Raw genomic sequence first — 24817 nt, forward strand, 5'->3', positions numbered from 1 at the left:
TCCCATATGAGTATGTTTTGACTAACTTTTTTATGAGCAACTTTGGGTGCTACGGAGGCAACTTTAGTGCTATAGGAAAGCACCTTCTTGTTAGTTTGTTTAGTATGACTTTCTATGATTGAAAATCTCTTTGAAGTTGGCTACCATGACTATCTAGTTAACTAGCTTCACTTCTAAGTTTTCTACCATAATTAGCTCCGCCTCCAATTTGATAGTATTGTAGGCAACTTAGTTTCTGAGGTAGGCTAACATTATTCTAAGCTTCTTGCCATGACAAGCGAGTAGCTTAACATCATCCTTAGTTGCATGTAATACCTTTTGGTATGGTAAACAACTTAGTTTCATAGAAAGGCAACTTACTAACAATGATGGACCACCTTTTCAATGTATTCTAGGCAACTAAAATAGAAATGGCAGACAACAGAGCATCACAGGTAGGCAACATAGAAAAAGAATGATAAGAAACATCCCAATATTAGTCGGCAACTAATTTGTAAAGTTACGCAACTAACATCAATGTTAGGAAGTTTCATAGTATTTTGTAGCCAACCGAGCATGAACCGTGGGCAACATAAAAAATGGACATCAGTGTTAGGCAATTTCATAGTATTTGTAGGCAACTAAGCATCAACAACAGGCAACTAATCATCAATGATAGGCAACTATGCATCAATGTTCAATTTCATAGTATTTGTAGGCAACTGAGCATCAACTATAGGCAACTGAGCATCACAGATAGGCAACTGGGTATCAATGTTAGGCAACTTCATAGTATTTGTAGGCAACTGAGCATCAATCGTAGGCAACTAATAATCAATGATAAGCAACCGAGCAGTCCTGATAGGCAAGTTGGATAAAGTTAGCAAGATTCACAGCACATAGTGCAGTGAAGTTGCTTGTATGTAGCACTAAAGGCACCTCATGTTTTGTGTGATTTTATTGTTTTGACATAGATCAACCTAATAGAAAGTCATACCAAGCCAAAAAAAAGAACATGATGCTAAATGAGGCAATTTTAGTGCTAAGTAGGAGCTACTTTGATGCTAGATGAATTGAACCGTATCTATTAGTGAAATCACCTAGTAACCTCCTAATTAGATGTGTGCAGTAGTGTAATAGGTGGCATAGAGTTAGGATACTTGCTACTTATGGTATACAACTTAGAGATGAAGCTAGTCAAATTGATAGTTGCGATAACCAACTTAGAAGGATTTTTCGTTGATAGGCGGCCATACTAGGAAAAAAAGAAGTTGCTTTCTTATAGCACAATAGTTGCCTCAATACAACCCAAAGTTGCCTGCGAAAAAAGTTTGTCAATATGTGCCCATATGGGATCTAGTTTTGAAGTACTCGTCATGAGAAACCCAACGGTGAAAACGGATCTGAATTCCGATGCACGAATCAAAAGTTATACCTATTAAAAAATTTTGAAACCCAAATAAATGCATGCAGGACAAGATCGTAGGTGATTTCCTGAGTACCGTGAATACGTCAAGTAGTTTTCTTTTAGGATGTCAGTTGGTTTTGGAATCACGTGGGCGTGGGATGGTAGTGTGAGAAACTGATTTGCTTTTTTGGGAAAGTGACAGTCTGCCTTCCTTTTGGGGAGAGCGCTCGATCCCGCGAGCGGGCGCTCGGGTGCCAGGTAGCCACGTCCTTGAGTGTTAGTCCGGACGTTTAGGGACAAAGTGGGGGGAGAGGGGTGGTCTGGTTGGGTCATACTTTTTTGACCAGGTGGGCTTTCGGGCGTTTAGGGAAAAAGTGGAAGGGGAGTCTGGTTGTAGATGCTCTTACGAGACATAAATATTCAAAAATTATGAATAAATTTAGTATTTATAACTAATCAAAATTATCTATCCATTGGCATAAATTTAGGACCAACACATGAGAGCACTAGACTGTGCGGGCCGCGAATAGAACGAACGGCAGTAATGCTACACAGACCGGTCCAGCAACCCGGTTAGACCGGTTTCCAAGGGTTTAACCCAAATTGACCGTTCCAGAGGATAACTACCATGCTTATGTGATGGAGGATGGCTAGGTTCACGAGCAAAAAGATAACCAACGCACTTACGTGGCGAAGAACGACTAGTTTATGAGAAAACTAGCAAAGGCCATTATCGGGACCCCGTCAGGGCGTGGACGTCGTCAGTGTGCCCTAGATCGACCAGCGAGACTTAGGACGCCATCTCTGGTCATAGAGATCAGTATGCGAACAACATAGAGGTTGATAGAGGCATTCAGGGTTTAGAGATATAAAAAGTAAGGACACGACTAACCTCCATACGGCAGGATTTTAGGGACGGGCACGCACGATCGCGATCCACTTGTCCCGTCCTGAGATCTCATCACTTTTCCCACTTTCTTTTTATTTTCTGGCATGGTAAATAAATGCGGGGAAGAATTGCCTCTTGGTCAATTATAACTTGCCATATCCACCTAGTCAAGTTTCAAATTGTGATTACAAAGAAGGTCGATAAAAATTTGTACTGCTACAGACACGACCAGAAAAACAAGACATTTTTTCTTTATTTCTTTTTACCATTTTTTCCTTTTGTACACCATAATTCGTGCATCACAGACTCGATAAATCATGCACAAACGGTAATTTTTTGACCCTAGGTAAAAAAGTTGTTGTAATACACTAACTTAAATGTAAAAGAGCATGCTAATTATACGCCACAAACTTGATAACTCACTCACAAACATCATGGTGACTTTCACCTCGAAGAAAAAAAAACATTGTTATAACACATCCCAATAATTTATTTGTAAAAGAGAGCAAGATAATTTTTATACGCCACGAATCTGATAACTCACACACAAACACGGTGGTAACTTTTTTGACCACATGAATAAAGAGTTGTTGTAACACATCCCAATAAATTCTCTATAAAAACATGGTAGTATGTATGCCACGAATCTGGTAACTTACTAACAGACACTGTTGTGCTTATATTACCATGCTATCATGTATGTATTATGTTCTGAACAATCGTTTTTTCTTAGATTAAAGTTATGAGCGTGTTTGTATCTAAGTTATCAGGTCATTGTCCTAATATTACCAAGGTATTTATATAGAAGTTATCGCGGATGTGTCTTCAAACATTTTTTCCCAGATAAAAATTATTATGGTGTTTGTACCTAAATTATCATGTCAGCAGTGCATAAAATATCATGCTATTTACACAGAAATTAGCAAGGGTACGTTTCAAGCACCCCTCGTGTCGAAAATGTTACCACCATGTTTCTATCTAAAATTATCAAGGTCGCGGTGCACAAATTATAATGTCATTTACACAAAACTTATCGGGGTTGTGTTTTTCAAAGGGAAAATTTCCCTAGTCAAAGTTATCAACTCTATTGTGCGTATATTAATGCGCTATTTGCACAGAAGTTGTCGGGGGTATGGTTTTCAACAAATTTCATACCAGAGTCAAAAAAAGAATTATCACGATGTATTTACGTGAGTTATCAGCTCTATTATGTGTATATTACCAACCTATTTACATAGAAGTTACCAGGGTTTGTTTTCCAATAAAATTTCCCCGGGTTAAAAGGTTACCATAGTATTTGTACATGACTTATCACCTTTGTTGTGTCTACATTATCATGCTTTTTACACACAAGTTACGGGCTACATTAATATATATATATATATATATATTGGGTAAAAAAGGTACCATGGTGCCTGTAGGCAATTTATCGGCTTCGGTGTGCGTATTTCAACAAAAGTTACCGGGGTATGATTTCAACAACTTTTATTCCAGGGCCGAAAACATGGAAGGGACATCACCATGGTGCCTGCACATGAGTTACTGTGCTATTTAAGAAGCTTGTGGAGAAAATCACAAAAATAGAACTTTGCTATTACAGTTTACAAAAGGTCATGTACTGTGATACCATTTATATCACAACAAGCACAACCTAGTGTGATGGCTGTTACAACAGCGTTGATGCTAGGGGTCTTGAGTTTGATCCCACCGGCCATAGCTTTTGTTTTTGCGGGAGTGCTAGCAGGAACTGGAGAAGAAAAAACACTGCACATGAGTCAGCAGAACCTGAGAAACAGCCTGGAAAAGCGAATCCGATGGAGCCAGAGAAGTTATAGCGAAACGTGGGAAACAACCCTGAAATTGCGGATCAGATGGAACTCCATCCGAGCATACGATATGGATCGGACAGCGCAGAGGTCATTTGGAACTGTTGCAAATTTCCTGCCATTCGAAAAATAGCTTTATCAAAAAAGTAAATGTTTTGGTTCCATTTGGTTGTCCCCACCCGGGTGTGGCCCTTTATATTTATAGGATGGGGCTAGTCTTACAGATGCATTTTGATTGTCACGATGAGATCTACGCAATGGTGAAGTCCAATTTGCATTTTGAGCACTTTGATTATAACGGTCTGATCTGTTTGGTGATCGGTCTGCATTGCTGGATCGGCTACAAGACTGACAACGTACCGGTCGGACTGCTTCAACATGCTGATCAGACCGGTTGGCCTTGCCATATAATGCAAATCTGACAATTTTGACAGTCAACGCATGCCCTTCGTTTCTTGGTAAAGCTTCCATACCAAGGAACATTTATTATAACCAAAACTGCACAGGAGCTATGTCGCACACAAGCGCATCAAACATGTTTCACTTTAAGGACGATAGTATCTATCGGCCATATTACTTGATTGTTCTCAATTGTATAATTCTTATTCTTGCTACTATTTATACATCTTGTGTGAGTGATATAAGCCTGAGTAGGTACTGCCTCGGCTATGGATTCTTGAAAAATAGTAACAAGGTGCAGCAAGATGGCCCAATCCTTTTTATATCAAAGAACAAGCCGGAAAGTTCTCTTATAAAAAGCAAAACATTCTCGAGGACAATAGGAATTGTCATCTAGTCACGTTCATCATGTTTAGTTGGTTCACGTTCATTACTTTTAATAATTTAATATATGGGTGGACCGGTGTTAGGATGCTGCTCTTACTTGAATAAGCAACCCTCTTATGATTACCCCCTCTAATAAGCATCCGCAACTACGAAAGAAAAATTAAGATAAATCTAACCATGGCATGAAATATATGGATCCAAATCAACCCCTTACAAAATAACGTATGAACTAGGGTTTAAGCTTCTATCACTCTCGCAATCCATCATCTACTTATTACTCCATAATGCCTTGCCTTGTGCCAAAGTATGGTGAAGTGTCATGTAGCAGATGTTCACATGAAACCACTAAAGAAAGCACACCATATATATCATCAAAATATCAAACGAATACCAACTTCACATGATTACTTATAACAAGACTTACCTCATGTCCTCAAGAATAAAAGTAGCTATTCAAAAATCATATTCATGCATGTTCAAGATCAGAGGGGTATTGAATATGCTTAAGGATCTGAACATTTAATCTTCCACCATATATGCCAACTAGCATCAACTACAAGATGTAATCAATTGTACTAGCAACCCACAGGTATCAATCTGAGGTTTTGGGACAAAGATTGAATACAAGAGATGAACTAGCTAGGGTTTGAGAGGAGATGGTGTTGGCGAAGATGTTAATGAAGATTGCTCCTCCCACGATGAACGATCGTTGGTGATGTTGATGCCTTCGATTTCCCCCTCCCAGAGGGAAGTATCCCCGGCAGAATCGCTTCGCCGGAGAGCAAAAGTGCTCTTGCCCAGGTTCCACCTCGAGACGGCGGCGCTTCGTTTCAAAATTCTTCTTCTGGTTTTTTCTAGGGAAAATAGCATCATACAGGAGAAGATGAGCCCTAGAGGCATGCTGGGAGAGTCACTAGCTCACTAGGCGCCCCCCCCACCGAGGGGGGGGGGGCTTGAGCTCATGGCTCTTAGGTGGCCCCCCTCCTAGTATTTTTTTCCGCCAAGATTTTTTATATATTTCAAAATATTTCTCTGTAAATTTTCAGGTTATTTGGAGCTGTGAAGAATATCTATCTCTCCTGTAGCTTTTTCAGGACCAAAATTCCAGCTGCTGGCAATCTCCCTCTTCATGTAAAACTTGTAAAATAAGAGAAAAAAGGAATTAGAATTGCATCATAAAGTGAATAACAACCCAAAATATAATAAATAACAGTAGGAAAACATGATGCAAAATGGAAGTATTACCTGTGCTAGAAAATAGGACATATCGAGTGCCCGTGATTCGCCGGAACGGGAATGAAACGACATTTTAGCGATATATGTAATGTTAATTGACTGATGCTTAGGGTTGGCTTTCAGTCTGTTGGGGCATCTTGTGTGACTTTCAGTTTGTTCTTGAAGGAAGGATCCCGACTGATTTCATGGAGGTTGTTTCCTCCTCTTCTTCCCGTGATATACATCAGTAATGCATGAGAGAAGGGGTCAAGAAATCATCACCGATGGTCGAAAATCAATGAGGGAGTGTCCACCATATACGGTCGATATATTAGAGAGGAAGAATCCCGAGTGTTCTCATGGGGGTCGCTTCTCCTTCTTTCTTGTGTGCTAGACATTTTGGTGTAATGCACTCGGGAAAGAAGAGAGGAGCGACCATCACCAATGGTCAATATATCAGAATGGGAGTGCCCACCATATACACCACGAGAGATGAAAGTTTTCCAAGGAAGATTCGACCGAAAGTCAACGTGTGTTGAATAGTGATATGTATGTCGAGTTCCTGGTATTTGCCATCGTTTTTTATTCTTTGAATTATGAACACATGAAATGTCTGATGAGGATAGGATCCTCGAGTGATTACTGCACCGACGACGGGGCTATGTGCGACAGGCCTCACCAAGAATAGGATAGGTGCTTCACCCTCACGCTGAAGGTGACCTTCGAACATTTTATTTGTATGTAACGACGGCAAGTATTTTTTCGTAAATAAGCATGACTTGTACCTTTTCCTTTAACGTGTATTTTTTTTACAATTTTACTAGTGCGTCCCCTATTATGCAACACCTTATATCTTAGACAAGCTCGATTTCAAAGATAAGGAGAATATGGAGACAAAGGAAGCTCACCTTAAGACGAAACATGGTTTCATTTTTGAGGTTAAGCTCTACAATGCAGTAAATCACACACATTCTTGTTGTTCAAATTAGAGAGGACTGTGCAAGGCCTACGGATTTCACGAGGATACGAAAATAACCTACGATATTGGTCCTAAATATGATCTTGAACATAATATCAACATTTGGGTGGATGTGGACATGATTCCAATTCTACCTCTATGTGAGTTTTTCAAACAAATTTGTTAAGTAATTTATATTGTTTATTTAAAATAGTTGGTATTCATCCTTACTAAACTTTTTTATTTATAATAGACACCTTATTTCCTTTCTCCAAGAAACACATGGAAGGCTGTTGTAACGCTCCGGACACACCCATCGGTGGTTGTTACTCATGTCGGGATCTAGACTGGCCCCATATATCTCTTTTCTGCGCACTTTATCCTCACTCGTGTGCACCCGAGAAAAGAAGGAATTCCTTATTGATATGAGTAGTCTATCATCCCTAATAAGCCAGACTATCACATACACCCCACTCAGAGGAACCAACGCCCTCGTCGGGCCACAGGAATGTTCCCTCTTGGCGCATACGTCTGTGCATCCAGTCCGGCATGTGTCATGCCATGTGCCACGACGGGTCACAATCATCATGAACAACATGACCGCGCACCTGTCCGCAAACATCCGTGTAACCGCGAGGGTCGGCTCTGATACCAACTTGTAACGCCCCAGACACACCCACCGGTGGTCGTTACTCCTGGTGGGATCTAGACTGGCCCTACAGATCAATACTAGTCTTTTCTGCGCACTTTGTCCTTACTCGTGCGTACCTGGGAGCAACTTCCCGGTCGGTCACCCATCTGAAACTACTCCAAGATGAGCACGCTTAACTTTAGAGTTCTTTCCGAATGGGCTCCCGGAAAAGAAGGAATTCCTTATTGATATGAGTAGTCTATCATCCCTAATAAGCCAGGCTATCACAGCTGTAGACCAGACCTACTACGGTCATGTCTCATAGCTAACTTGGGAGGAGAAAAATTATCTTGTCTCCTTTGTTAATGATTTTGAGACTTTTAAGTTCCATTATGAATTTAGCCAACATTATAGTGGATACATGCCACTACTCCACGAGTTGAATGATGGTAACATTTGTGCAAATAGCATGGTAAGATTTTTTATTATTGTGCCACTAGTTCATCTTTTGCATACCTTCTTCTGTAGTAAACTACATTGCTAACTATGCTACTATTATGTTTTTCAATAGAAGCTCCCTAAGGATGTTGTGCCTCAGCTGATGTACACTGAACGTGAGATGAGTATTATTAGCTTACCGCCAAGTCCGCCTGTAGCTTTCCAAAGTGCATACTCAACTTGTCTGACAGATAAATGCCTCAAAATCAAAGGATGAAGAAAAGTAGTGGATGCGCACAGGCAACCAATCGGAGACATCATGAATGTGTGCAGGCCACAAATTGGAGATAGGCAGATCTCTATTCTCCATTTTGGAGACGGAGAGGTTTACCTGTTTTATTCTATTTTTCCTAAGAGAGAGGAGTAGGTCCTAGCTAGTACTTATCATGTGCTAGAATGATGATGAGTTATTTACCTAGGATGATAAGAATTAGTTAGTGTTGGTTAACTTGTCATGTGCTATATTGATGCTGAGTTATTACATGATTACGATGATGAGTTGTTATATGACTATGATGATGATGATGATGATGATGATGATGCCGTAGTACTTGTCATGTGCTAGAATGATGATGAGTTGTTATATGACTACAATGATGATGAGTTGTTATATCATTATGATAATGATGATTGTTATATCATTGGGGTGGAAGAAACACAGATTAGATTATTGCCTTCATTCGACACCTGTGTGCCGTCCCAAAATCATATATATCTTCCTACTAATTTAACATGGTCACTTGGATCCATCCACTTTAATCTAATCTATGTTTCTTCCACAACCTCTTTATTGCTACTATATAAAAAAATGTATAATGATGTATAAATACAACATAAATATAAATATGCATGAATATACTGACAAGGGGCAACAACCCACGTTGCTGCTATTTAGTAGTAGAGCTGGTCAAACCCCATGCTGCTGCTATTTAGCAGTAGCAGTAGCATGGGGTAAGGCCCTCCCTACTCCTAACTATTAGCTGTAGCACCCTAGTAGTAGCGCGGGACCCCACACTACTGCTATCCCATTAATCCGTGCTACTATTAGGCTTTTCCCTAGTAGTGCCAGTGTTTTCACCTGCCCATCAGGAGGCCAGATAGGTTCATGTTGCTCGATTTAATATTGCCGTCTAGTGTTCATATTGCTCGATTGCACAATAAATCTACTGTTTTTATTAACCACCGCCCGTGCATCTGTTGCGCAACCTTAGAAGTTTATGGGGATAGCATGTCTCAATGACTTCAAATAGGTCCTCTTTCGTCATATGACTGTGTTCTTTGCCGAAATGGCATTGGAGAAACTCTATTTCATCTTCTTATAGAATGCCCTTTTGCACAGAAATGTTCGATTCATCTTGGCTTATTTATCAACCTAATGGCTGAACCATATGATATTTTGGGTAGTTTCAAACATCAGTTGCAAGTGCCCTCCTTCATGGAAGTCAATGTTCTTATGAGTTGGAGCATTTGGATGGGCAAGAGTGATTGGATTTTAAGGGGATCAACCCGTCTGTGCAATCCTGTTTGAGTACTTTCAAAATGCTTTGCACACAAGTCATTTTTAGAGTAAAACAGGTTTGAAAAATTCCAATGCATTGATGGCTAGAGCAGAAGTGTAATCTTTTTGAATTTTTTTCGTTTCCTGAACTTTTGTCTGTATTTTCCTGTTCCATATATCTAATATATAATCAGTAGGGGACTTATCTCCTCCTGTTTTGTGAAAAATAGGGCCTATTAGACTTGAGCAAACAGGCCAGGCACATGACACTCTAACATCGGAAAAGTGTTGCTGTATTCTGTGACCATCAGGTGGTTTTGACACTAACCACAATCAATCCATGCCATGATGGCTGATGGCAGTAGTGGTGTCAAAATAATGCTACACCTGCTTCGTTAGGTGAGTAGAACCCCTTTGCCTGATAACTGAATATCTTTTCAAGAGTTGTGAGGTAAATCTACCTGTGAATCATGAGTGGCGTCACACAAGCCACACTTGACATAAAAAAGAGCTGTGAGGTAAATCTTGTAACATAATTTTCTGATGACTATCAGCTTCTGGAACAGAATGATAAATTTCCCAACTTTAGATTCGTCATCAGAAGAAAAATATTGTGTCTTATGAGGTTTTCATACTTGATTGATCAGATGTGATGTACTCCTATTCCAGTAAGTATTTAAGTTCCCTGGGTACTTTTGATTTGGAAAAAACCATGTTCTTTATGAGCTCTTCTATCCATTTGAAATCTGACTTAATCCCTGACTCGTTCATCTTGATCATATCTCTGATTCCAAGGTCCCATGCTTTTATTATCTTAGTTTCAGAAAGCCACTATAGATTCTTTAGCGTCAATTTCCCATGGAAACAATAACCTGCTTGCTCTACTAGTTCCATAAGACAGGTCAAACCGCCTATGACATCTCATGCCTAAGTGGTAGCAGGGGAAAAATCCTTGGTATGATATTTTTCCTGAGTTCCATGCGGTTTCAAGAAGTAGAGACCTCGAAAACCATCTACAAATTTATCCAGTATTTGAGATTTCGTCTTTTCATGCTTACATAGAAAGAATACATATTTCTTTCTGTGAAAGTCTTTTACCAACTTGTTGATCTACAAGTGTTTTAAAATGAAACATATTTAGACTCAACCACTGAATGGAAGGAACAACAGAAAACTGAGGCGGATCTAGAACCAAATTCTAGTATGGGCTGGTTTCCTCTTTCTTCCCTGCTCCTTCCATTATTTGTCGGCGATGGGTAGAAGGGCTGGAGCCCCACGCAAAATGCCAATAGCGGCCGCGCTGCAGGCAGGCCGCTATCTCTGGTCGTCGCTTTCCCATGTGGATCCGTGCTGCCAGTGTATACACCACGTATTTGATTTATTTTTGGCCCGTATTGGCCCAGCCATGGCCCACGCACATGCAGAAGGGACCTAGCCCTCAGAGGGAAAGCTGACATGTACTTGATGGGCGGCCTTCGTTTGGTACCTGTTCGGAGATGTGCGTGCATGCATGATTCGTAACAAGCGTTGGACATGGGCGACCACACGTTCAGCAAGTGATGACGTGGATCACTATCGTCCAGCCAACACACACTTTTCGCCCACATGTTTGTTACCAGGCACCAAGCATGTTTAACTGTTTCGACCATTTGACTTTGCTTGACACTTTTGACAGTATTACCAGCCAATTACAGATTCACAAAACAGTATCACAATCATGCCACGACATTTTTCATTTGTTCATCAAGTTAGAGAAAGTCGAACAAGTTTAGGCAGCATCATATGTTAGATCAGCGATTTTTCGCACAGAAAAAAAAATCGCCATCATGTTCACGTTTGTATGTTTACTCTAACCAAAACAACCCAATTAGCGGCCCTGATCTACACCAGGTACAGGTTTCGTGAAACAGCACACATCCGTGCAGGCCGGGTTGCTTTCCTCCGAGACGTCTCGTCACGTAATTTACTACGCCCTCACATCACCCCTCGTCCTTGTCATCTACCTCCACCCACCTCAGGCAGAGGCAAGGCAAACACAGGTCTCTGTTCTTCGCCGCCCAAGGAGAATCCACCAGACGGACCAAGGCGGACGAAGAACCCCCTCGCCGTAGAGCTGGTCGACGGCGGCGAGGCTTGTCCTTCTCCGTCAGTCTGGCAGGGTAACATCCCAAGTAGGGCAAGAGGTACTCGCCCGAATCACACCCCTAGCATTTAAATGTTTGATTGTAATGCTCGCTCGCCATCGTTCTTAGATCTTGCTTTCATTATCTAGGTTTTTCATTCAAGGGTGGATTAGTCGTAGAGGGCGAAGATGTCTGACTTATTTAGCGGGATCCAAGCAGCTATGGTTATCAATCGAGTAGAGAATAGTGAGCAGTCACTTGAAGATTGGAACAGCGACTGTGATGGATCCGGTGGTTCAACAGGTTTGACTGGCACCCCGTGCTTCACGTCCAGGCTTTCTTTGCTAAAAGTTGGATCGGTCATAGGCCAGTTTAGTGATTTTAATCGGCAGTTAGTCAGGGAAACCGGTTTTGATGGAATGTTAAAGCTTAAATCTTGGCAGAAGATCAGCCTTAAGTACAGCGCGTACCTAATGGACAGAGTTGATGTAGATTCAACATAAAAATAATCAACTACGTAATCCAATACAGCTTGGAGAGCAGAACAAATTCTCAAACTAAACAACCATCGAAAACTCCCAGGAACCAAAAACAAAAGACTGATGAACAAATTCAGTATATGAAACCCACTAGTTCACTTACAATAATCAGGTGCTTGGGAATCTAACAAATACGGAGAGAAACTACATCTAAATAAATTATGAATCCTTCATGAACCCCAACGACAACAGATATATCCATGAATAATATGACCAAGTCCTTTAACTAATCAATCGTCAATAGCTTCCAGGAATCAAAATCCCAATGGTTCATGTACAAATTCAGTTTAGGAAACCCCATAGTTCTCTCTTCCAGTTTCTCAACCATCAACAGACCAGCTCCCAGCATCGTCTAGACTAATAAGCTGAGATCCACAATGCTCCCAACCACGTAATCCAATACAGCTAGCAGTAATCAGCATAACAAATTCTCAAACTAAACAACCGTCAAAAACTTCAAGGAACCAAATCCCAAAGCCTCATAAACAATCAACTGCTTTCTGTAACTAAGAACGTGCCTAGGGTAGAGATCTAAGATTGCAAAACAAGAGACAAAGAAAAAAAGAGGGGATTGATTTTCACTGACCTGCGCGTCCAGCCGCTGGTGGCTTCAGAGCACACCTCGCCCACCACAGCATCCACATGCGGCCGAGCACAACCGGCGGCAGCGAACACGTCGTTTGGGACGCTCATGGAATCCTGGGACTCCAATGGCAAGACGGAAGTGCTCCTCGCACCGGACGCAGCAGAAATCCTATGGATTGACGGAGCGGCCAACTCGGTGAGAAATCCCCCAAATCTGTGCCGGTTAGTAGCAAAGACGGTTGGCCGGAGGGAGAACAAAACGTACCCATTAATCTCGACACCATTGGTAGACATCTCGCCGGCGCCGGAACAGCACGGCCGCCGCTGTTAGACGAACTGATGCAGATTGGAATGGAGAAGACGACCCGCTGCGTGGCTGTGGTTTATCCCACGCCACCCAACCCAGCCGCGCGAGGGGGTGTGCCTGACAAGATTCTCTCACATGTGCTGTTTCGAAGGACCTAACATGGGCCCTAACCTTGGTCCAAGCCGACGACGCGCGGGGACAGACGCTTTGGATGGGCCGCACACATTACGCCTACACATCCACTAGCCGTATCGCGGGCTGTATTTCAGTCCATAGGCCTGCCACGCACTGACTGGGGTGCACATCCCAAGGCCCAAACCAACGCCCACGATACCGGCCTGCCTGTGGCTCGGCCTCTGAAAATCCGCACTCTGGAGCCCCACCCGCTCCACCGCTGGATCGTCCACACCGGACACAAAAATCAAGAAAAGACGAGAGGGAGCCATGCTCCAAGCGGTAGAGCAGAGCAACGTGGAGAGTGAACTCTAGATGACGGTGAATCCTGCATTCATCATGGATTCATGGGCACACTGCAAAGGCAGAGGAACCGTGGCTAAGGGCTTGTCCAAACGCCACTGTAGCCTGTAGCCTCAGCCTCCACCACCACACCAAACATCCAGGTGATCCGAGGAGTGGCTCCATAACACTCAACGTATCTTGCAGAGGATGCGAATGCTCCAACCGACAAAAGACACAAGCCACTACTTTTGAAGAAAAGCTGAAATGTGCTGTCAGAGAGCAAAAGCGCCAGCCAGCACAATAGGTTTGTGCGTAGAGAGAGAAAATGGTAAGATCAGCAGCACAGTGCAGGGAAGACAGCTTTGGCCATTTTTGAATAAAATTCACATCTGGCTCTAAGTGTTGTCCAAGGCTTTGGTTACCGAATGGTGCATTTATACCGAGGGAGACCGGTAAACGTGGTTACCACGGTTACCACGAAATTTCAAACGAATTTCGAATGAAATTTATAATTGAATTTTGAATTCAAATTCTTTCAAAAACAGATATAGATAGCACTTTACTTATATTTATCATAAAAGAGCTACTAGCTCAGTGGAACATTGTCTATGCGCGTGCTATCAGGTGCTGCCATACTTTACTATACATTGAGCATTTGAATTCAAAAAAAATGAAAATTTTCAATTTTTTTGCTCGAAATTCTCATTTACCGAGGGGGACTGAAATATGTGGTAACCGTGGTAAATCTCGAAATTTCGAACGGTAACCAAAACCCTGGTGTTGTCTGGAGGTGTTATCTGATGTTAGACTGTATAGCTTCTGTATTTACATGTGTATACTGTAACGTTGTATACCACCTCATTATATATATGTGATAGGCCACCCCTAGAGGGTTGTGCCGGTTCCCCCAAAACCTATTGTCTTACATCTGAGGTTCCCGAAGTCCCAAAATACCATACAAGAAAGATATGACAGGACCTACATGTCATCTACAAGGCTCCACCTTAGAAAAAAAATTCATATTCTTTTTAGAAAAATCACATTCTTTTCATATGACCTTGAATGAAGATGATTTTTATATGAAAATTATAGTTCTCCATGAGAGACTTTATAGATTTGAGTTTTTTTATTTGAAGTTGTTTAGATTTTTAAGAAGTTGATAGAAACACGATTAATATGTTGCTGAGACTTTATGTTATTTTTTTGAGCATCTTAACTACCTAAAATAATAAAACTCAAAACTAGAAATTTGTAGATCTCACCGAGGGCTACAATTTTCATATATAAAGTATCTCTATCCAACACCATACAAGAAAGATATGGTTTTTCTAAGGCGATTAATATGCTGCTGAAACTTTATATTTATTTTTTTGAATCTTAACAACATCAAATGATAAAACTCAAAACTAAGAATTTGTAGATATCATCTAGAGCTACAATTTTCATATGCAAAGTATCTTTATCCGACATCATACTAGAAGGATATGATTTTTTGTAAGGCATCAAGTTCTGTAACATGATTAATATGCTGCTGAAACTTTATATTATTTTCCAGCATCTTAATGACCTCAGATGAAATAAACTCAAAAATATAAAGGTATATATATCATCGAGAGCTACATTTTTCATATAAAAATTTGTTTGCATCCAAGATTGTATGAAAAGAAATACAATTTTTTAGGTGGAGCCTTGCCGTTGACACATGGGTTCCATCTATTACTCCCTCTGTATCGAAATACTTGTAGCTGGGGCGCTACAAGTATTTCGGTACAGAGGTAGTAGATTTTATGTATAACAGGTGAGGTAAACGCTCGTTTAGACTTGGATAAGTCATGTTATAATTTTAGAGAGTTAATTAAAATGCATTTCAAAACCTTAGAGACCTAGACACCTTTACATAGTTTTAAAGACCATAGATGAATTTTACTCGCCATGTTTTATCTACGGGACAGCCGACAGCTAACTTCTGACTGAGACCACTAGAGGCTCTAACTGCGTGCATGGGGGCTGCCCTAACACGTGAGACTTCAGAATATCTCATGGACACGCAAAGGTTAGAAGCTTGGGAATGATAGTAACAAAGCTGCAATACAGCTAGCCTGTCTTTATCTTTTTCGTTTCTTTTTCTTTTCCTTCTTTTCCTTTGCGCCTTTGATTGGCGCCCAATCAGAATGGTCGCTAGAACTTGAATTTTAAATGCCACTAGAATATCACAACTAAAGTGCATGCGTTCAGTAGAGCTGAAGGGTTCCTAAATGTGTGCATCGAACATCCGAACAAGTTAATCCGACATGCACTAATAAGTTAATAGTACTACTAAGCGTCAGTGGAAGCCGCGACCATTGCGACTACTAGACCTGTGTCCTTGTTTGCCGAAACACACACACACAAACACACACAACACACACACACACACACACACACACACACACACACACACACACACACACACACACACAGATGTTGGATGTGTGGAGTGCTGTGGGATGGTGGGACAAGTGGCAGCTGCGCATCCTCGTCCTCGGCAGCCTCGGCCTTCAATGGTTTCTGCTGGTGGCTGCCCCCATGCGCAAGTACACCGTCCGGCGCTACTTCAGGCTATGCATATGGCTTGCCTACATTAGCAGCGATGCTCTGGCCATCTATGCGCTGGCTACCCTCTTCAACCGTCACGCCAGGGCGACCAGCAGCAGCAGTAGCTGTGATGGCATTGCGCACGACAAGGCCAAGATCCTGGAGGTCTTTTGGGCTCCTGTCCTGCTCATCCATCTCGGCGGGCAGGAGGAGCTGACTGCCTACACCATCGAAGACAACGAGCTGTGGGCAAGGCACACCGTGACCCTAGTGTCTCAGGTCGCGGTTGCCATGTACGCCTTCTACAAGTCGTGGCCTGACTCCAGCGACTGGAAGCTATTGGCATCAGCGATCCTGCTCTTCATCATTGGGGTCATCAGTTTCAGTGAGAAGCCATGGGCCCTCAAGAAAGCCAGTATTAATAGATTGGCGTCCGTGTCGGCGACGATACAAGGAACAAAGAAGCGTACAAAATTGGCGGTGTACTTGGACGATCTTTTGTTCTCTGATTGGTACAACTGCTCCACCACCAAGTCCGGCGAGAAGAGTAGCCTGCTGCCTGAAGATGTGGGTTGGCACAACTGCTTCTCCCTCACCGAGAAGCAGCCGGGGCTGGCGGCGGGTGAGGCGGATAATGTGGGCTTGTCGGACGGAGATAAAGTCTATATGGTGCTCTCGGACATGTCCCTCTCAGCTGCTGCCGATGACCTTGTACAACGAGGCAGAGCTGGAAATGTCCGGGATGTTCTTCGGCCGCTGAGCACCAAGGCGGAAAAGGAACTCAAGCGCTGGCTGCGTGGTGCGTTTGGGCTCATATATACCAGAGCAAATTTGGTTTTCACTCGCACATACCTGGTGTACCATGTGCTGGTGGTGCCCATCCTGCACATCGCCGCCCTCACGCTGTTTGCGACGAGCGGCAAGGACGGGTACAACCGCACGGATGTGAAGATCACATACATCCTCCTGTGCCTAACCGCCGCGCTGGATGTTTTTGCGGTGTTCATCCGCCAGCTACTGTACCGGGCCATGTCTGCAAAGAGCGTCCCAGCGTTGTGCGAGACGGTGCCAGGCTACAACCTCGTGGAGGCGGTTCTCCGGCGGAGGCACAAGGACATTGGGTGGCTGGTCAAGTGCGCCACCCGCATGGGCTGCAAGGAGGAGTACTTCTGCAAGTGCGACGGCGGCGGTCAAGACTACACACTGTACAAGAATGTGTCGGAGATGGTCCTTGCAGATCTGGTGGGTGCACAGGGCCGCGACCTTGCCAATTACAGGGTCTTCACGGTGCCAGAAGAATCAGGCACCGCTGTGCTGCCGGTGGAGGATGCTGGGGCAGGTGCCGAGATAATGCAGCAGAGCAGCCCGGGAGTGGCCAACTGGGCTCTAAGTGAGGAGCTGCAGAAGGTGTGCGGCCCCAAGGTACGGGGCGCCCTGCGCGGGTCGTTCGACAGGAGCGTCCTCGTCTGGCACATCGCCACCTACCTCTGCTTCCGCATGGAAGGTCCTCCTCCCGACGACGAGGAGGAAGACTCACACTGGCTTCGCATCAAGTGCACGCAAGCAATATCCAGCTACATGGCTCGGCTGCTGAATTCCCACCCGGACATGCTGCTCACCGGCAGCAGGCAGCACCTGGTCAGTGAAGCCATGGATGAATTCGAGTGCTTCTTGGACAGCGCCATGCTAGGTAAGAGCGGCAAGCCGCTCAGCAAAGACGAGCTGACCAAGATTATCGCCGACGGGGCGGAAGCGGAACGTGTCCACATGCAGGTGCCCATCGAGATCATCGACGACGGGCCGGAAGTGGAACATGTCCACATGCAGGTGCCCATCGTCATCGATAATAAAGCAGCTGAAGACAAGGAGGTGATAAAATCTTTGTTCCACATCCCCAAGGCATGCAGTCTTGCAAAGGAGCTGCTGAAAATTGAACCGCCGTCCACGCGCTGGAGGGTGATGTACCGGGTGTGGCTGGGCATGCTCTTCTACTCCGCCAGCATGTGCAGGGGCTACCTGCACGCTAAGAGCTTGGGTGAAGGTGGTGAGTTCCTCTCCTACGTCTGGCTCGTCCTCTCGCTCAAGGGTGCCAAGACCCTGGCCGACAAGCTTCAGATGCTGCAGGGAGACGACGAGGAACCAACACTGACCGATAAGCCTCAGATTCTGGAGGGATCAGAGACGACGAGGAACCAACACCCTGATCAAGGCCCACAACTTGCTGGTTTCGAAACCCCCCATCCAGATCCTTTAATTGAACCGCCGATGCCATGATTTTGTATATCAATTCTACTGTTTGTTTGTTTGTTTGTTTGTTTAATTTCTAGCTAGCGTTCTCCGATCCAAGTACTGGCCGGTTTGTTTGTTGCCTTCCTTGCGTGGGCGTTCGCCCGCGGCTTTTGATTCAGTTTATTTCATTTGTTGTCTTGTCTACTGCTGCATGTACTCCCTTCCCTACCTCACTGCCTTTTTTGTCCTCTCAAACCAACCGTCCTAGGCAATTTGTAGCACTGTGGTCAACTCAACTATAAAAGAAACATTTGTTCTTTCTCTTTGGATGCAACTCAAGTGCCGACTCGATCCGTTTACATTTTGCGCACCCTTTAGTCATTGACTTAGGTTTATCCCTAGAAACTCCTGCAATTGGTGCAGACCCACTTGGGCCTGGTGTCGTTGCACCACCTGTAGGGGGTGCCATAGGGCCAACAGAGGGTGTTGTACGACCATCAGGTGGTCGCATATGATTAATAGCAGGCGGGGCAAGGTGCCAGCATGCTGTGTAGGGCCAGCCGGCTATGGCGGCTAACCATGCCCTGGATGAGCAGGCCCTTTTGCCTTCTTTTTCTTATACTTGTTGAAATGGTTAGGCCAACTCCACCGCGCGACCCTAAACGGATGTCCGGTTTGATCGGATTTTATCTTTTTGGGGCGTCGATGGGTTCATCCATGTCCGCGTTTGTTCGATGGGTTGTGGGTGCGCCCAACGCGCGGCCGAACCCCAAAACCTATCCGGGGTGGACGTGAATAAAAAATTTAAAAACTTAAATGAAATGACTAAAAAAGTAAATAAACTTAGTTAAAACACACACACACACACACACACACACACACACACACACACACACACACACACACACACACATATATATATATATATATATATATATATATATATATATATATATATATATACAAAACGGCCCAGTCTATCAGTCCACTTAAAAGGCCCAGTTCGTAATTAACATAAAACAAAAAAAAAACGCCTCCCGCTCGCTCCTGCTGCGCCCGTCGATGCCGTGGCCGACACCGTCTTCACTGGCCGCCGGTGTCGTCGTCGTCGCTGACCAGGTCGATGTAGGCCGGCGGCGTCCAGAGGTGGGCCGGCGGTGCGTGGTAGACGGGGGCGGGCTGGACGGCGGGAGGTGCTTGCACCACCTCCTCCCGTGGCGACGCCTCCTGCTCTGGTGACCGCGGCGGCGTCGGGCACTAGTTCACGCCCACGGCGTCGGCCATCTCTTCTGTCGTGCATGACCAGCCCCACCCCTGGCCCACCAGGGTCGGGTGGAACGCGGCCACCGGCGGCTCCACCACCACCTCCTCCTTCGCCACCATCTCGAGGTCGGGGATGGCGACCTCGCCGGCGGCGGAGCGGGCCATCATCTCCTCGAGGCCCTCCCACTGGTGCTCGTCGTGCGTGCGCATGGAGTCCTCCATGACGCGCGCAATGAGACAGGCCTCCTCCTCCTCCGTCATGCGAGGAGGTGGTGGTGGCGATGGAGACGGCGAAGGCGTGACGCCGCGCACCCGCCTACGCCCGCGCTCCTGGGGAGCAAGTGCTGCGCGCTCCTGTCGTGGCCGCCGCGGCCCCGTCGAGGTGCCGACGAAGAACGACGCGCGCCTGGTGTCGTGCTCATCACGAAACCAGGTGTCCCAGAGCCCGGAGTCGGGGGCGTACCTGGGGTCGTAGAAGAGGTCGTCAGGGAGGAGGCGGCGGTGGCGCTCGATCTCCTTGTTGCGCGCATGGCCGCCCGTCAGGACCGGCGGGATCGGGACCCGGTCGGCGGAGAGATGGACGTCACTCCAGGGGAGCGGCGTCCTCATCTCCCAATAACGGCGACACACCGACACGCGGATGTAATGCCGGTCGCGCTCGCTGGCAGACGTGGGCGCGATGGAGAAGGCGGGCGGCGCGGGGGCCCGGCGTGGTGGCGATGGCGACGCGGGCTCCTCTTTCTTCACCGAGCCGTGGCGGCGTCCCGACGAGGAACTAGCCTCGCGGTCGTGCTTGCCTTTGCGGCCCATGGCTGCAGGCGGCCGGCCGACGAGGTGTTGGCTAGGGTTTGGGACTGGGGCTGTCGGGTTTCGAGGAGGCCACGGGATGTCATGGGGCAGTGTGGACGACGACCCGTCCACGCTTCCCACTTAAAGAAGGACGGCGACCGTTCGACGTGCGGATGACAGGTGGGGCCGCCCGCTCGTGTGCATTGATGTGGGCGGGTGGGAGGTAGGTGGCCGCCTGCCACGCAGCCCCGACGCGGACGAGGCGCGCGTCCGTTTGGTGTCCGTCGCGACCCAAACCCGGCGCAAGTTTGCGCTCGAAATGGGTCGGCCCGGACACAAAACGGACAAGATGGGTCCGGGCCGTCGCGCGCTGGGCCGCCTCCTTTGTCCGTTTTACCCCAAACGGATGGGGCCGGACATGATAGGGTCGCGCGGTGGAGTTGGCCTTAAGTCCTATGCACGCTGCCTTCATGTGCTTCTTCAGAATTGCTGCAGTTGCATCTGACCCACTAGCAACCTGAGCAAGACTAGCAAAATCCTCGATAAGTTAGTATGGCGGAGTTGCTTCTTCGATGTCGGTGGCATCTCATCAAGCTCTACCTGAACAGTGGATGCTGCTCCTGGTATTGCTTGTTGTGTCCACCTCCTAAGTATGTACCGCCCAGGGATTTCATCGACACCAAGTTGTGTAATTTTTTTTCAAACTTTGGCAACACAATATTCTATCTTTAGACATCTTGCAGCACTCACACTTGTATTCTTCAGCATCAACTTCTACTGTCACAAAAAATCTTCTAGGACCATAACTCGCCACCCATCCTTCTCTGTTTGGATAAAGCCCATACACATGACTGCTGTGGGGACACAGATTGTACTTTCCAGTTAACTCAAACTCGGTACAAAATTTATGGTAAATGTCTCTAGTGTAGGCAACATAGGCTTGCTTCTCAATTGAAAAATTGGACCACAACTCATCGTGTAGGTGGTCTGTCCTGTAGTCATTCCCACCCTCTTGGACAAGCATGTGTGTCTGAATCTTCTCATATTGCTTCACAAAGTTCAACACAAAGTTGTATGGGTTAACACAATGCTTAAGAACGGCAATGAATCCGACTGCAAGAAAGGGAAAAACCTATGCTTGAAGCAACATGGCACAAATCTTGCATTCTACTTGCACAACTTATCAAAGTGAGTGCCATCAACAACCAGCCACCTCAGCACGAAAGTAGCCCACTTAATCTCAAACTCTTCTAGGGTGAAGCTAAAGTCAATGCATTCACTGAAATTAGCTGGCATTCCTCGGTTTCTCCCCAACAAGCCACCAAGTTTTTTGTTGAGATTTCTTCATGATGTACCAAAGACATCGGCGGTGCACAGTAGTAGTCAAGATGTTTTCAATGGATTGGGCCATCACACCATCTTGGTCAGTGATTATGTTCTCGGTGCTTGACCACGCATTGCTTCAAGGAATGTTCCAAATAGCCAATAAAACCTCGTCTCCAACTCTTGCCTAACAAAACCACATCCCAACATGAACGGCTAGCCATGATGATTGATCCCAATGAATGGAGCAAATGGCATGTTGTACATGTTAGTCATGTATGTTGTGTCAAAGCATATGCAATCATGGTAAGCTTCATTGTAGGCCTTCTGTGCTGGACCATCACCCAGAAAATATTCTCAACCCTATCCTCTGCATCATACTTAATCTTATAGAAGAAATCAGGATTTGTCTTCAGCATATCTTTGAAGTAGGCAACTTTCTCAATCAAATCGCCCTCCTTTGTTGCATTTCTATTCAAGCTTGACTTGAGGTTCGTGATGCACTTGGTAATATAAGGAACAATTAGCTCTGTGCTGTAGTACTCTGACATGTGCATCATTCGTCCTGTGCAAAAAAATAAGAAGGCAATTTTGGAACTACAGGCAACTAAACCCTAGATGGAAAAAACTAACACCTGGTCCTAAGGAAATTGTTTGCTATACTAGCAATCAAAATAAGTAACAAAATATTTAGAATTCATGAATGGGGGTTTCAGGGGTACTAGTTACTGGATGTCCCTAGTTAAACAGTACCAACTATGAGATTTTTTTCTGCTCAAATGCTTAGAAGTAGCAACCCCGGGAAACTACACACACCACATATAAGCAACTAATGATGGGGAACGAAGCATGAAAATCAAAAACATTCCTATGAACACCCAAGATCTATCTAGGAGAAGCATAGCAACGAGAGGGGAGAGTGTGTCTACGTACCCTCGTAGACCAAAAACGGAAGCGAATATAACGCGGTTGATGTAGTCGTACTTAGCGTTCCGATCACGATCCAATCGGTCTAGTGTCGAACGCACGACACCTCCGAGTTTAGCACATGTGTGGCGTGATGACGTCTCCTCCTCCCTGATCCAGCAAGAGAAGGAGGAGAGGTAGAGGGGATCATAACCAGCACGACGGTGTGGTAGTGATGGTGGTGGTGGAGTTGGAATAGCGGTAGGGCTTCGCTAATAGAAAAATCTTGGACGAGAACTATGCCGGGAGGGAGAGACGGGGGAACAGCCAAGGCCAATGTCTTGGGGTGCCTTGCCACACCCCTCCCCTATGTTTATATGCGTAGAAGGGCTGGGAGTCCAGCCCTATGTCGGTGTCAAAATCGGCCGATCTCGGGTAGCGGGTCCCGAACTATGCGTCTGAGGATCGAGGGTAACAAGGGACAAGGGGGCACAATGTTTACCCAGGTTCAGGCCCTCTTAATGGAGGTAAAACCCTACGTCCTGCTTGATTGTATTTGATGAGTATAGGGGTCACAAGAGTTGGTCTACCTCAAGATCGTAATGGCTAAACCCTAGCCGTCTAGCCTATGAGAATTCTGATAGCCTTTACGGACTAAACCATCTGGTTTATATACACCACAGGGACCTAGGGTTACACAGAGCCGGTTTGTAAAGGAAGGAAATAATATATCCGTACACCAAGCTTGCCTTCCACGCATATGGGAGCCCTACCCGGACACGGGGGAAAAGTCTCCTGCCTTTATCTTCATGGCCCATCAGTCCGGCCCATATTAAACGGTCCGGACACCCAAGGACCCCTTAATCCTGGACTCCCTCAGTAGCCCCTGAACCAGTCTTCGATGACGATGTGTTTGCCACGCAGATTGTCTTCAGCGTCGCAACGCGGCTTCCTCCCGCTGAACATTTTTAGAATAATTCTCCGCATAGAGGAACTGTATCCGTCTCTGCATTGTTAATATAACCCTTAGCCACGAAGGCAGAGTACCCAAAGGAAACCCTTATCTTTAACTGACAACTTTTTCAGTGAAGCGTCACATCCGGCTCTTTATCATTTCAAACCGTTTTCATGTATCCCACGTCGCATTTCGATGCATAGCTCTATTGGCATGTCTTGTCAAAACAAAGATCGTGCCCATTAATATGTCTCCAACATATCTACTTTTCCTAACACTTATCCTCTTGTTTTAGACTCTAATTTGCATGATTTGAATGAAACTAACACCAGACTGACGCTGTTTTCAGCAGAACTACCATGGTGTTGTTTTTGTGCAGAAATAAAAGTTCTTAGAATGGAACGACACTTTGCGAGGTTTTTTCATACAATAAATGAGAATTTCTCGAGCCAAGATCCACCGGAAGGGGGCCACCTAGGTGGGCACAACCCCCCAGGGCGCCCCCCTCCTAGCATGCCCAGGTGGGTTGGCCCCACCTGGTGGCCCCGCAGACCCTGAAACCAACGCTATAAAATCCTATTTTTCCAGAAAAAATTAGGGAGAAAAAATTATCACGATCCACAAGACGAAGCCGCCGTCACCTACTGTTCTTCATCAGGATGCCAGATCTGGAGTCTATTTGGGGCTCCGGAGAGGGGGATCTTCGTTCTTCGTCATCACCAACCCTTCTCCATCGCCAATTCCATGATGCTCCCTACCGGGAGTGAGTAATTCCTTCGTAGGCTCGCTGGTCGGTGAGGAGTTGGATGGGATTCATCATGTAATCGAGTTAGTTTTGTTAGGGCCTGATCCCTAGTATCCACTATATATGTTCTAAGATTGATGTTGCTATGACTTTGCTATGCTTAATGCTTTTCACTTTGGGCCCGGGTGCCATGATTTTAGATTTGAACCATTTATATTATCACCATTATATCCATGTTCTAGATCCGATCTTGCAAGTTATAGTCACCTACTACATGTTATGATCCGGCAACCCTGGAGTGATAATAGTCGGGACCACTCCCGGTGATGACC

The 24817-nt window shown here is 45.2% G+C and overlaps 1 protein-coding gene across 1 annotated transcript; it reads left to right on the forward strand.

The window, feature by feature from the left end:
* Positions 1-13200: 13200 nt before the first annotated feature.
* On the forward strand, positions 13201-19114 carry LOC125523577 (uncharacterized). Its single transcript, XM_048688598.2, has one exon. The coding sequence runs from the start codon at positions 16162-16164 to the stop codon at positions 18547-18549; it is 2388 nt and encodes a 795-aa protein (XP_048544555.1). The 5' UTR covers positions 13201-16161; the 3' UTR covers positions 18550-19114.
* The last annotated feature ends 5703 nt before the right edge of the window (positions 19115-24817 follow it).

This window comes from Triticum urartu, chromosome 7A, assembly GCF_056163025.1.
Source record: "Triticum urartu cultivar PI428250 chromosome 7A, HENAU_Tu73, whole genome shotgun sequence".
NCBI classification, from domain to species: domain Eukaryota; kingdom Viridiplantae; phylum Streptophyta; class Magnoliopsida; order Poales; family Poaceae; genus Triticum; species Triticum urartu.

Excerpts from the sequence above, each read along its gene's own strand:
- LOC125523577 (XM_048688598.2), top strand. The coding sequence starts at position 16,162 with ATGTTGGATGTGTGGAGTGCTGTGGGATGGTGGGACAAGTGGCAGCTG.